The following is a 12,882-nucleotide window of genomic DNA, read 5'->3' on the forward strand; positions in this document are numbered from 1 at the left end:
ACTTGGGAATTCCCTGACAGTCCAGTGGTTAGGACTCTGAGCATTCACTGCAGAAGGTGCAGGTTCAATCCCTGGTCAGGTAACTAAGATCCCACAAGCTGCACGACACAGACAAAAATATATAAATATTTTTAAAAGTAATACAAGAAAAGATATTTCCTTAAGAAAACAATAACACTTATGCTTACCCTAAAAATCTAATCTGGATTTCCTCAGACATAAGAATTCTACAAACAATCCCACCTGTTCCCCAATCCTCCACATGTTTAAAACCTTCTTTCTGAGCCAGAGTCTGCCAGGGCTCTATGGGGGCCTTGGTCAACCACATCTATCCCTTTGCCAGGAGCCTCCAGAGTCAGTGTTACTGTGTTCACGTTCAGGTTCACTGATGCCAAGCAGAAGCAGATGGCCAAGAGCCGATGTCAGGTTGAACGAGGGTGATGCGTTTATAATGGTATGTCCTATGGTTCACTAAGCCCTAAGCTGGCAGCAGCTTCATGCAGGCTAGTCCTCATTATAGCTGCCTCCCCCAGCTCTACAAGCTTGAACAAGATGAAGGGGAACTTCTTTTGGCCTGAGGATTCCTGGCTGGCTCTACCCTTGAATCACAACAGGTGGCCATGGGCACCATCTCATGTTTGGGAGACAACATCACTGACCCAGAATCCCCCACTCTGCAAGACTCCAGCCCCTCAAATCCCTGCAAGAATCCAGCACATGGACAAACTTAGGCATGTGGAAGGCATTTCACCCTAAGGTTGGAAGGCAGATGCATGATAAAAGCAAGGGGAGAAAGCAAGTCTCAGAGAAATAAACATACGGTGAATCTTTAGGAGATTTTTTTTTCTGACACAGAGTCACAGGTGACAGATGACTAGGATAGGACTGTGCACCAAGATGAAGTGAGCCTGAAAAGGACCATGTAAATTCCAGCCTACTAAAGACAGAATACCCAATACTTCTCTTTCTTAATTCCTTCTGTGCTAGTGGGAAAAATACTAGAAAAGAGAAGAGCAGAAGATGACTTTAATTTCCTGAGTACTCCTTTTTGCAAAGCATTATACTGAATAGGCTCTCTCTCTCTCTTTTTTTTTTTTTTTTTTTGGCCATGCCATGTGGCATGCAGGATCTTAGTTCCTCAACCAGGGATCGAACCCTCACCCCCTGCAGTGAAAGCTCAGTCTTAACCACTGGACCACCGAGATATTGTCACACTGAATGAAGTAAGCCAGATAGAGAAAGACAAATACCATATGATATCACTTATATGTAGAAACTAAGAACAAGGTGACAAATGAATTGATCTACAAAATAGAATTACAGATGTAGAAAATAAACTTATGGTCACTAAAGGGTAAGGAGGAGGGAGGGTAAATTGGAAGGGAGGGATAAATCAAAGATTGGGATTGACACATAGACACTACTATATATAAAATGGATAACTAAAAAGGACCTTCTCTATATCACAGGGAACTCTAGTCAACACTCTGTAATGGCCTATATGGGGAAAAAATCTAAAAAAGAGTGGATATGTGTACATGTGTAGCAGATTCATTTTGCTGTCCACCTGAAGCTAACACATTATAAATCAACTGTAGTTGGTTTTCTCTTTCTAACTTCACTTCACTCTGTATGACAGACTCTAGGTTCATCTACATCATTACAAATGACTCAATTTATTCCTTTTTATGGCTCAGTGCTATTCCAGAGCCTGCTATATAGCACAGGGAGCTCAGCTCAGTGCTCTGTGATTACCTAGAGGGATGGGATGGGGAAGGTGAAGTGAGGCTCAAGAGGGACAGGGCATAAGTACACATATAGCGATTCATGCTGTTATAGAGCAGAAACCAACATGACATTGTAAAGCAATTATACTCCAAATGAAAATAAATTAAAAAAAACAATAATAAATCAACTATATCCCAATAATAATTTAAAAGTAAATAGGTTATCTCATGTGTGTGTGTTAGTCGCTCAGTCATGTCCAACTCTTTGCAAAGCCATGGACTGCAGCCCCCCAGGCTCCTCTGTCCATGGAATTCTCCAGGCAGGAATACCGAAGTGGGTCGCTATTCCCTTCTCAAACTCAAATAAAGACACTATTATTCTCAGTGTACAGGTTGGAAGGTTGTAAGGCCACATGAAAGAGGTTAAGTAATTTTTCAAGAAAAGAGCCACAAATGATGGAGGCAGGATTCAAACTCTGGCCCATGTTTTAAACCATAATACTCTACACCCCATGTTTATACATATCCATCCATATACACACATAAGTGTATACATAACTATATCTATTTCCTAAAGGAAATCAATCCTGAATATTCATCGGAAAGACTGATGCTGAAGCTGAAGCTCCAATACTTTGGCCACCTGATGCTCAGAGCTGACACATTGGAAAAGATCCTGATGCTGGGAAAGATTGAAAGCAGGAGGAGAAGGGGACGACAGATGATAAGATGGTTGGATGGCATCATCGACTCAATGGACATGAGTTTGAGCAAGCTCCAGGAGACAGTGAAGGACAGGGAAGCCTGGTGTGCTGCAGTCCATGGGGTCACAAAGAGTCAGACACAACTGAGCAACTGAACAACAACAACCATACCTATACTTTTATTTTTCTGTATGCATGTATATTCAAACTTGAACACATCCATACTAAGATATCAGCAGCAAAAACGAAATACATACAATGGCCAGGAAGAGCTAAATCTTTGCTGAGAAGGCTATGGATTGGGCAGAAAACCCTTAAAAGGAAGAGCTGCTTCATTCCTTATCCATTGCCACTGTAGTCATCCAATCTGAAACAAGTCTGGGCAGAGACAGGAGGCAGGCAACGGGAGGGCTAAGGGAGAAACTGTGTTGCATGCCAACAAGAACAATATTTAGGAAAGGGAGGAATAAAGCTGTTCCCAGAAACAGCAAACAAGGGGTTGATGAACAGCTCAAACTCACGTGCTGTCTCTATGGGATACAGCACCAGTGTAAACAGCCCAGACCGCTTCCGGGTTGTAAAAATCAGGATCATGGTGCCTGAGCTATACCCAAACTAGCAGACAGGAGGGTAAATAAGAAAAGATTGGAGACAAAGCAACATGTGTGTTGAGATGGGGGGAGGTTAATGAATGGACTTGGATCTTGAACTCAATGTTCCCAGGAGCTAGAAGGATGCTCGAATATTCTCCTCATTTTTGAGGTGGGGACAGTGTAACTGTCACCAAGGTTACAACCTAAGTGGGGAACTCAAGTCACAGCTCTTACCACTCCCTGGGACTGTCACATCACCACGTGCACCTTAATCAGAGTCACACCTCATTCCACCCAATGATCCCAGGGCAATCACATTACTGTGAGCACCTTGTAGGTCAAGAATAAGCTTTCTTGGTGAACTACGCAGGTCGATGCTGGTGAGGACTTTTATCACAACAACAGGGCCGGGATCACCCCGACGGTTCTTTCAACGACTCAGCAAGTGTGAAGTGAGCAGACAACAGACTTCCTGCCTGTCTCTCAGCAGAAGGCCGAAGAGACGCTCCAATTTTATAGATTTTCAAATTCCCTTCTTACCTTGTCCTCCATAATGGTGAGAGAGATATTCTTCAATGTTTTATCCATTATGAACAAGAGACCTGAAAAAAACTGTGTTCCATAGAGTGCCAAATCCACTGATGGTATAAGGTCTGACATGAAAAGAGGTTCTGCAGCTGAACAACCTTTTAAATGCTAGTAATAGCTTGCTTTATTGTAGGGCTTTGCTGAGCCTATAATATTCTTTGTACCAAGTTAATTCCCACATTCCCCAAACTTATTTTACCATGACATCCTAGGTTTTATTATTTCTGCTGAATATCCTTTAATATTAGTATCTCATGAAACCTACTTTGGAAAACACCAGGCTAGACCATGACCTCTCTCAACAGATTACAAGTGTCTTTAGGAAAAGGACTGGTCTCATTCATCCTGCTATCTCTAGATAGTTTGTTGAATAAATATATGAATGCAGACATATCAGGCATATGTGATTTCCAGGGTCAGGTTATTTGTGACAAAGACTGCTGTTAGAAATGGCTCCTGCTATGACCTTTAGGAGTCTATTTTACAGGGAATCCATTGGGTCCACTTCTGTTGTTGTTTAGCCACTCAATCGTGTCTGACTCTTTGCGACCCCAAGACCTGTAGCCTGCCAGGCTCCTCTGTCCATGGGATTTCCCAGGAAAGAATACTGAAGTGGGTTGCCATTTCCTCCTCCAGGAGATCTTCCTGACCCAGGGATCAAACTTGAGTCTCCTGCATTGGCAGGTGGATTCTATACCACTGAGCCACAAGGGAAGCCCCAGTTGGGTCCATTACTGCTAAATATATTTTGCTTTTTGTGTCTTACAGTTTGTATCTCATTTCCATGAAGACTTGAATATTCACTTGTTCTGTTCCACCAGTGAATTGGCCAGGGGAGCCAGGTTTGCAGAGAAAGGAGGCTGAACATCACTTAGAAGCAAGCAGTCAACCACCCAGTGGGAGGCAGAAAGCCAAACAAGAAGTAAGGCAATAAAGATTCTTTATACCAGCCAAGCCCTCCCTTCTGCTTGCATCCCAGGTGAGGAAGTCGTATATTAAAACATGGGAATAGATGCTACCAGCTAGAAGCTAAGCTCAGGCAACTTGTCCTGGGCTTCCTAGATGTTCTCCACCATCACCACTGACTTCCAAAGTGGGGTCGCACAATATAGGGGATTAACTGATCATCTTCAAAGGAATCCTATGAAGTAAATGGGCACAGAACTGGGTTTGAAAAACTGATACTTCAGTTCGCCAGAGTTCTCAAATGATTTGATTTGAAGCAAACCAGGCCAACATCCCTCCTCCACCCAGTGGTTTTCCACTAAGCTAGATGGAAATTTATTTTAACCAATCATAAATTCAGCTTATGAGGACACTTGCTGCACCTCCCCATGAGCTAAAGTTGCCTGAATGTGTTCCTCACTCTGTTCTGGCAGCAGCAGCCCTGGTTTTCCAATCACCAAACCAACTGACCAGACTTCTACTTACCGACACTCGCTGCCAAACCACTAACTCAGCCCCCTGAAACAACCAGAGTCTCGGAGAGGGCAGTGATAAAGATGCCTACACTGCAGGGATAAAGGCATGTCCCCAACTCCAGAGGCAGAAGGGTGACAGAAACATGTGTCTTCATTTGGGCTCTCTTAACCACTCAACAAAAGACTCAAAAGACAGCAGATCCTCATTCAAGGTTGGAATGAACTGGTTAAAATCCATCTCAGTATTAATGGAGGGAGGCTGCATCTCCATCCCCTGCAATATCCATCAGCTGTGTTATGCCAAAAAAAGAAGAAAGAAAAATGCCTCCCCTTATTCAGGCCAGGCCTGCTACTCCTGTTCCATCACCTAAGAATTTACACATTGACGATTTTGACAGAATAAATCCATAAAAGACTAGTGCTCCACGGTCTCAGGGCCAGGCATGAAGCACGTCTCAGCCTTAACTCTGTCACTCCACAAACAGAAACGTGATTTTGATTATAAAATTTGACCATGAGACAAAGAAATTCTCACTTCCCATGTCTAATCATAATGAGATGCATGTGCCTGTGGACAGCTACCCAGAAATGAGTGGGATTTGTGATCTGCTTAACATTCCTGTTTCCTCTAGAAAATGGCTCCTCTTGGGTTCCACGTGGTCCCACGGGGACTGCTGAGGTCTCTCCCTCGTCACTTACATCCATTCGGCCTCCACAGTGCTGAGCATGTGACCTTACTGACTCAGGGGCTGGGGAATATCAGCTCTTGGAATATCCACAGGATAACCAGGACTTTTTACTAATACTGTGATTCCTTATGTTTTGGCCAAAATACAGACAGAAGATCTACCATAGTTGGTAGATCTTCTATACCACTACTGACTATAGCAGTGTTACTGCTTCCGTACATGCATTATGGGGTCAGACTGGGTTCAAAACACTGATGTCCAGCTCTGCGACCTGGGCAAGTACTGTGCCTCCCTCTCAGTATGTAAACTAGGGATAATAACTACTTACCTTCTAGGTATGTTGTGAGGATTGAATGAATACATGTAAAACATATAGGAGAATGCCTGGTATTTACCACAAATACCAGTAGATTATTTGGGATCTGGTCCCTTAGGTATGAGGCTTCCACCACTGGTGTTTCCACCATTACAGGTGAAATATCTGATGTGCAGCCCTCCTTACTCCACTCTCAACCCACACAGGCTCTGTGTCTGTATCACAAATAGCAACCGAGAACAACGAAAGGAACAGCACTGGGCAGTGAGTAGTAGAAAGTCCCATTGGTTAAGAGAAATATCTCCAGCCAACTCTAATTCTCTACCTTCCCTGAGTGGTTTTGTTCATAGATATGGAGTTTGACTTTTCCTGCATTTTACTTCTTTCTCTCCATTATAAACCTAATGCTTTGGCCCAGATCTTGGGATGATTGTCAAACAGAACTCCTTAAACACAGACCAGGCTTGAAATCTGATAACTTTCTGCCACTGATCTGGTAGCTTTCAAAGCTCCAGCTGGCCTCGGGGTCTTCTGCCCTGGAATTCAGGAATTAGAAAATATAAACACTGGTTTTCCCTCCCCTTTAAAATAAAATGAGAGAGATCTGGGCTCTTGTGACTTTCAAATATCCACAAAGTGGGGGTGACAGGTCTTCCCACATGAGGGGAGGAGCAGGGTATCACTTTCCCTCATTTACTACTGAAATGTGCACCCTTCCCCCCAAATCAATTGCAGCTTCTAGAACTAGGCTCAGAAAAGGCAGGTAGAGAGGTTTTCTCTTGCATCGGGATCGGCCACCCCTAGGAGGGCAGATGGAAATAATTTTCTGACTTAAGGCCAATCATTAGGTCCTCCAGACACCAAGAGACGCCATAATCTCAGCCGATGCTGTCTAGCCAGGGTAACCCAGATGCAGATAAATTTAAGTCAAAACCACAGTCCCTGCCAGTAGCATTCCAAAGCCCTCCCTAAGGCTTCTGGATATTTCTAAGGGACTTACATGCTCCAGGTCATCTCTGCCTCTGGATCCAAAGGTGCTTTGTCCCCAGCTTACTGACCCAAATATAACACCCAACCTCACCCTCAACTTCAACCAACAGCTCACCCTCAAGGGCATTCATAAAACATTTTACTGGTGGTCATAGAGGTGAGATTGTGTTCCACAACACACACAAGTGAAAATACATTTATGTTCCTGTCCGCTGCAAAATGCTCACTTGTACCTCTCCCCATTCAGCACCCAGCTTTCCACTTTCTCTCTTTCACATCCCATTTCTCCCCCATCCCTCCCAAGAACAGAGATCAATAAGGCAAATACAAGCAGGGACTAGCAGGTAAGACACCTGTGAACTGAGAAGTGGGGTGTCAGACCAGACAGAGGACCCAGCCCACCTCAAAGCATTCAGGTTCAAAACCTTTCAAGCACTGCTGAATACTTCTGAAGACCTTTACCCAAAGGCTGCCAGCCCTTCCATGCGATAGTCTTCCTCTTTGTAGAGTCACCCCACGACACAACAGCGCCACCCACATGGGAGAGAGCAAGGACCCTCTCCTGCCACGTGTGTCCTGAGACCGTGCCACGATTACATGCGCATCACTGTAGGAGGCTGTTAGCTGTGTGAGTTTCTCAGCCAGGTACCAGGTGAGCTTGAGCTCAGGAATCTGACAGTCTGGGCTCACCCCAGGCTCCACTAACCTTCTTGTGTTTTCTTTTTATCATGTTGCTGTACTGTGCTAAGTCACTTCAGTCATGTCCAACTCTTTGAGACCCCATGGACGGTAGCCTGCCAGGCTCCTCTGTCCATGGGATTCACCAGGCAAGAATACTGGAGTGGGTTGCCATTTCCTTCTCCAGGGGATCTTCCAGGCCCAGGGACTGAACCTGCATCTGTTTGTATCTCCTGCACTGGCAGGTGGGTTCTTTACCACTAGCGCCACCTGGGAATCATTTCTGCAGCAGAATGTAAATAACACAGATTTACCATTTTGATCACCTTTAAGTGTACAGTCCAATGGCCTGTGTAACAATCACTGCTATACATCTCCAGAATGTATCATCAGATCACTGACACTCTAAGCCCATTAAACACTAAGTCTCCAATCCCTTCTCCTCCAGCCCCTGGTAACCATTGTTCTACTTTCTGCCTTTATGAATTTGACTCCTCTAGGCACCTCACATAAATGGAATCATACAGTATTTATCTTTTTGTGTCTGGCTTCTTTCACATCATGTTTTCAAGGCTCATCCACGTTGAGAACTTCACTCCTTTTTAAGGCTGAATAGTATTCCGTTGTGTGTATAGACCCACATTCTGTTTACCCATACGTGGGTTGTTTCTCCCTTTTGGCTGCTGGCAATAGCGCTGCAGTGGACACGAGTGTATGAATATTTGCTGGAGTTTCCGCTTTCATTTATTTTGTGTCTATTCCCAGAGGTGGAATTGCTATATCAAATGTTTCACTTTTCCAGGAACCTTGCCTAATGTATCTTTGAATAGGTCACAGACCCTCTCTAAACCCCATCTGGGAAATAACAGCACCTACCCTGCTTCAGTTTAAGCACTGAGCCCATCATAAATGCTCAGAGGTTTACTCCCCTCGCTCTCTGCCTTTTAAGGTACTCTGACTAAATGATCTCTCCAGTCACTCCTAGCTCCTGAAACCCATGATCCCACCATCAAATTATTTCCCTGTTGGAAAAGCTAGGAATTCTCAGAGTATATATCAAGAGAAAACCCTCTTCATAGTCCCCACAAAAATCTAGCTCTGCCAAGAAGGCCCAATTTTCATAGCTCTCTCCTTGGAATTTGCTAACACATCCCATTATAAACCAACATCTAATTTTTCTTGCCACTCCTTCCCCCTTGCTTTCTTTCCACATTCCCTCTCTCCACTGTTGCTCCTGCCCACTGCATATCTGGGCTTCAAATTATCCTCCCCGGTTGCCTGGATGCTCGCTCCCCACCAGCTAATGTCTGTTGGAAGCAACACTTGTGAAGTTATTCATGTGAAAGCTTCATTCCCCAGAGTCACATCTTTTCAATGAGTTGTTCCTTTTAGGCTGGATCCTGCTGGCAGAGCGACTGCTGTTTGGTGAAGTCAGTGGAATTGGGTTTCTCCCCTCACATGCTGTTTGTGTTGGATTATCACTTGGCCTGATGTTTGGATTCTCATCCTCAGACACGTGTCCCGAGTCGATGAGCAACAACCGTCTGCCGTGCCATCCCAGTGGGTGTTTACATCTCATCAAATGCTCTTTTTAGAAAAGTAATTAGAGGAAATATGCTGCTAAGCTTTCCTTGACGGGGGCCAGATTCAGAATTCCAGCAGGGAGTGGACTCACTCGCTCACAACTTGAAATATTTTCCTTCTCCACTCCATCCCTCTGTGCTCCCTTTAAACGTGAATGTTTGACAGACAATGAAATAGCCTTGCTCTCCAGCTCAGTCAGCAGCTTGGCTGCCCAGACGCCATGCACATTCCCTGAAGCTCTTCTTTTCTGTTTGGCTTTTTTTGTTGTTGTTGGTTTTGTTTTGGTCTCTAAGTCGCGTCTGACTCTTTATGACCCCATAGACTGTAGCCCGCCAGGCTCCTCTGTCCATGGAATTCACCAGGCAAGACTACCGGACTGGGTTGCCATTTCCTTCTCCAGAGGATCTCCCCCACCCAAGGACTGAACCCCTGTCTCCTGCATTGGCAGGCGATTCTTTACCAGAGTCAGCTTTCTTTCCTGAGTAAAAGGTATAAGAGATTCTCAGGTCAGGGATAAACGGGTTTTTCAGATCCTGGGCAAGGAAAAAGGGGCAGCTGAGCTTTAGTTTTCAGCTTTTATGGGTTTCAGCCATCTCACCTGCCACGTTAGAAAAAGAGATGCGGGGACAAGAAAACTACACGTGGGAGCCCTGGCACTATAGGAGGAAGCCGGCTCCTCTGGAGCTGGGCTTGGGCCACTGTGCCCTGGAAGGTCGGCTCCAAAAGGCAGAGGTGGAACAGGGACATGTCTCAAGGAAAAGCCACCAACTAAACCCCAGGCAAGAGGCTGGGTTAAAGGATTATCAGACTCCACCCTCCCGGGCTCCTTCTCCCTACATTATTGGGCTGTTTCAGACACCAATAAGGCAAAATTCAAATGAAACACTCTTCAGCTTGAGAGTAAATCACCAAGGAAGATTTCACTTGGGGCTGGCAGGTAGATGGAAAGTATTGACTAAAGTGGGCGGGGGTGCTTTTCATGTATCTCGGTTTTTGTTCACCATGAAGCGACATGTGCCAAGGTCCGGCTTCCCTTCTACAGTAGCTGATGGCTTTCTACACCCTCACCACCCAACTTCCTCTGTTTCATTGTTGGGCACTTGCCAGCTCCATGCAGCAACGAAGCAGCCACTTCTTAAGTAAAGCAAAGGTGTCAGGTCACCAGCACAGGTGTCAGGTAACCCCCACAGTGGGGAGTAACAAAGGCTTATGCACTCCCTGCTCCTTCACAAAGCTGCCCTATTTTATCACCTGTGCATCTTACCTCTTGAGGTCTCACCTTGCCTCCTGACACCTGGCTCTCTAGCCATAGAGGGACAGATGCTCCTAAGAAGTCCTCCTTCTCTGCTTGCCCAGGAGCAGTCACAGGACAAGCCTGCTCTCCCCTTGCTTCTGCTGGCTCAAGAGGCTCCCAAGAGCTCTGTCTGGGTCTTGTTTCAACCTCACTTGCCCCAGAAGCCTATCTGACGTGGGGTTTGTGGCTCAGAAAATGACATGTGAAAAACACAGAAGCCACAGCTCTTTCTAAATAAACTCTGCGCATCCCCCAAATCAACTTGCACTCTTCACCCTGGCTTTTTCTTCTTCTTTCTCATCCTTATCGGAAAGGAAGTGTATATATGCTGAGTGAGCACCTCTCCCTTGCTGGGAATCTGTTCTGAATGGTTGTGGTGTGAGATTTCCTCAACCAGATGCTCAGGACAAATACCCTCGCTGTAAGCCCTGCTCTTATTCACCTCTTTCCTCCCAGCTCACCTGGGAGGGGGCTTTTTCCAGGTAGATATTTGGCTTTTGCATGTCAGAGAGGGCACCTGAGCCTGAGTAGAACCCCGGCGATAATTTTGTGCTTTAAAAAGCTTAAGAAAAAAAAAAAAAAAAGGCACATAAAACTGAAGCTGGTACGTTTCCTGAGGGAGTTCAGTCCCGCAAGTTGCGATGGCAGAAAAACGGTGTCACGTTCTTAGAAAGAGGGACACTTCAGCACCACCAGCCAAACCCCCAAGATTCCCACTAGAAGAAAGCTCACCACCACCACCCACAGACACACAGCACCCTCTCTTGGGACACCTCGCTCCTGCCCCCTAACTAACCCCAGGAGACAAAAGTCCCCTCCTGGGGGGTCCTGAATGCGACCCACAGTACCTCTTGGCAAGGACGAGATGAGAAGGAGCTGCAGGAAAGCAAGCCCCAGCTGCGGCCACCAGCCCAGCTCCATCGTTCCCGCGGCGGTGCCCGGAGTGACTGCTGGGGAGGGACCGAGGGAGGCCGGCGGGCAGGCGGCTCCTACGCGGACCTCCCCAAGCCCCAGCTGAGCGGGAGCTCGGGTTTCAGCTCGCCAGGCTCTCCCATCCTCATCCGAGGGGAACCACCTTCAGCCGGCGCGACGTCAGCCCAAACCTCTCCTCTCCGCGGCCGCCTTAACCCTTGCGGAGCCCGGGGAGGTGTGGCCACGAGGGGAGGCCCCGGGCTGTGGCTGGAAAGGAAGCTGCGGGGCACGGAGGCCCGCCCAGGTCCGGCTGGGCTCCCCGAGGCGGTGAGGGCAGGGGAGAAGCCAGCAGGACCCTGAATTGGGGGCGGAGGTAGCCGGGGCTGGGCCCCCTGTCCCCCCACCGCAGGTGAGGTCTGAAGCCCCACCCCCACCTCCAGCCCGGATGGGAGGTCTAGTGGGTGCTTTGACTGCACACACTGAGTCCGCCAGATTAAACGCCTGGCCTTGGGGGAGGGGGTGAGCTGGAGATGGGGGGAGAAAAGCGGTCAACCCGCCTCCCCCCTCCACCTGTATCCCCAGTCTCCTTCCTGCCCAGCGTTTGCTCCCAGCGCTCACAGTCTGCAAACCTTATCCTTTGCCTCTATAGGCTGCTGGGGGTATTCTGCATGGTCCCACAGTACCCCTTATGGTGAGTTCAGCAGCTTAAAGAGCTCCTGCCCACATGCCAGGCAGGGTACTGGGCTCAGGGATAAAAGAACACACAGGCATTGTCCCGGTAGTGAGGGCATTCAGTCTAGGTATGGAGATAGCAAATGAGATGTTGAAGGGAAGACGAAGGATGTGTTACAAGATAACAGCTGACATTCTTGATCAATTTCTCTGTGCCAGGCAACTGAGTACCATACATGTATCAACTCATTTATTCCTCATAATACATCTGTCATCTCAGTCTTACAGAGAGAAATACTGAGGCATGAGAATTCAATAGCTCATCCAAGTAAATGGCAGAGCCAGGCTTGAACCCAAGCAGCTTGCGTCCAGAAGCTACAATCCCAGACAGCAGGCACACTGCTTCTTAAAATTCTGTGTATGCAGTGTTTTATTTAGCCATTATAGTCACCGTGTACAGTAGATGGCACTGTCCCCGTAGTATGGATGCTGAAACCAACACTCAGAGATGAAATGACTTGTTCAAGGTCACTTGGCTGGAACTGTCAGAGTAGGACTGACACCCAGGTCTAACTCAGAGAAGCACTGGGGTTTCAGGACGTGCTTGATCTCAGTTTGTCAGGTCAGATGAAGAACCGAGGTTGGAAGGAGTGATCATTCGGGCCTACAGCACTGGGAGGCTTCCCAGAACTGGGGAAGCTTGAGCTGGGACCT

At 46.8% G+C, this 12,882-nt stretch overlaps 1 protein-coding gene across 1 annotated transcript in view; it reads right to left on the reverse strand.

Annotated features, from left to right (window-relative positions):
• The window catches only part of PAMR1 (peptidase domain containing associated with muscle regeneration 1), a 79,323-nt gene extending 67,615 nt beyond the window's left edge, over positions 1-11,708 (reverse strand). The window contains exon 1 of the mRNA XM_019975723.2: positions 11,433-11,708. Coding sequence (XP_019831282.1) covers positions 11,433-11,505 — 73 coding nt within the window. The 5' untranslated portion in view covers positions 11,506-11,708. The remainder of the gene's footprint in view (positions 1-11,432) is intronic.
• Between the last annotated feature and the right edge of the window lie 1,174 nt (positions 11,709-12,882).

The sequence above is a fragment of the Bos indicus genome, chromosome 15 (genome assembly GCF_029378745.1).
Source record: "Bos indicus isolate NIAB-ARS_2022 breed Sahiwal x Tharparkar chromosome 15, NIAB-ARS_B.indTharparkar_mat_pri_1.0, whole genome shotgun sequence".
In the NCBI taxonomy this organism is placed as follows: Eukaryota; Metazoa; Chordata; class Mammalia; order Artiodactyla; family Bovidae; genus Bos; species Bos indicus.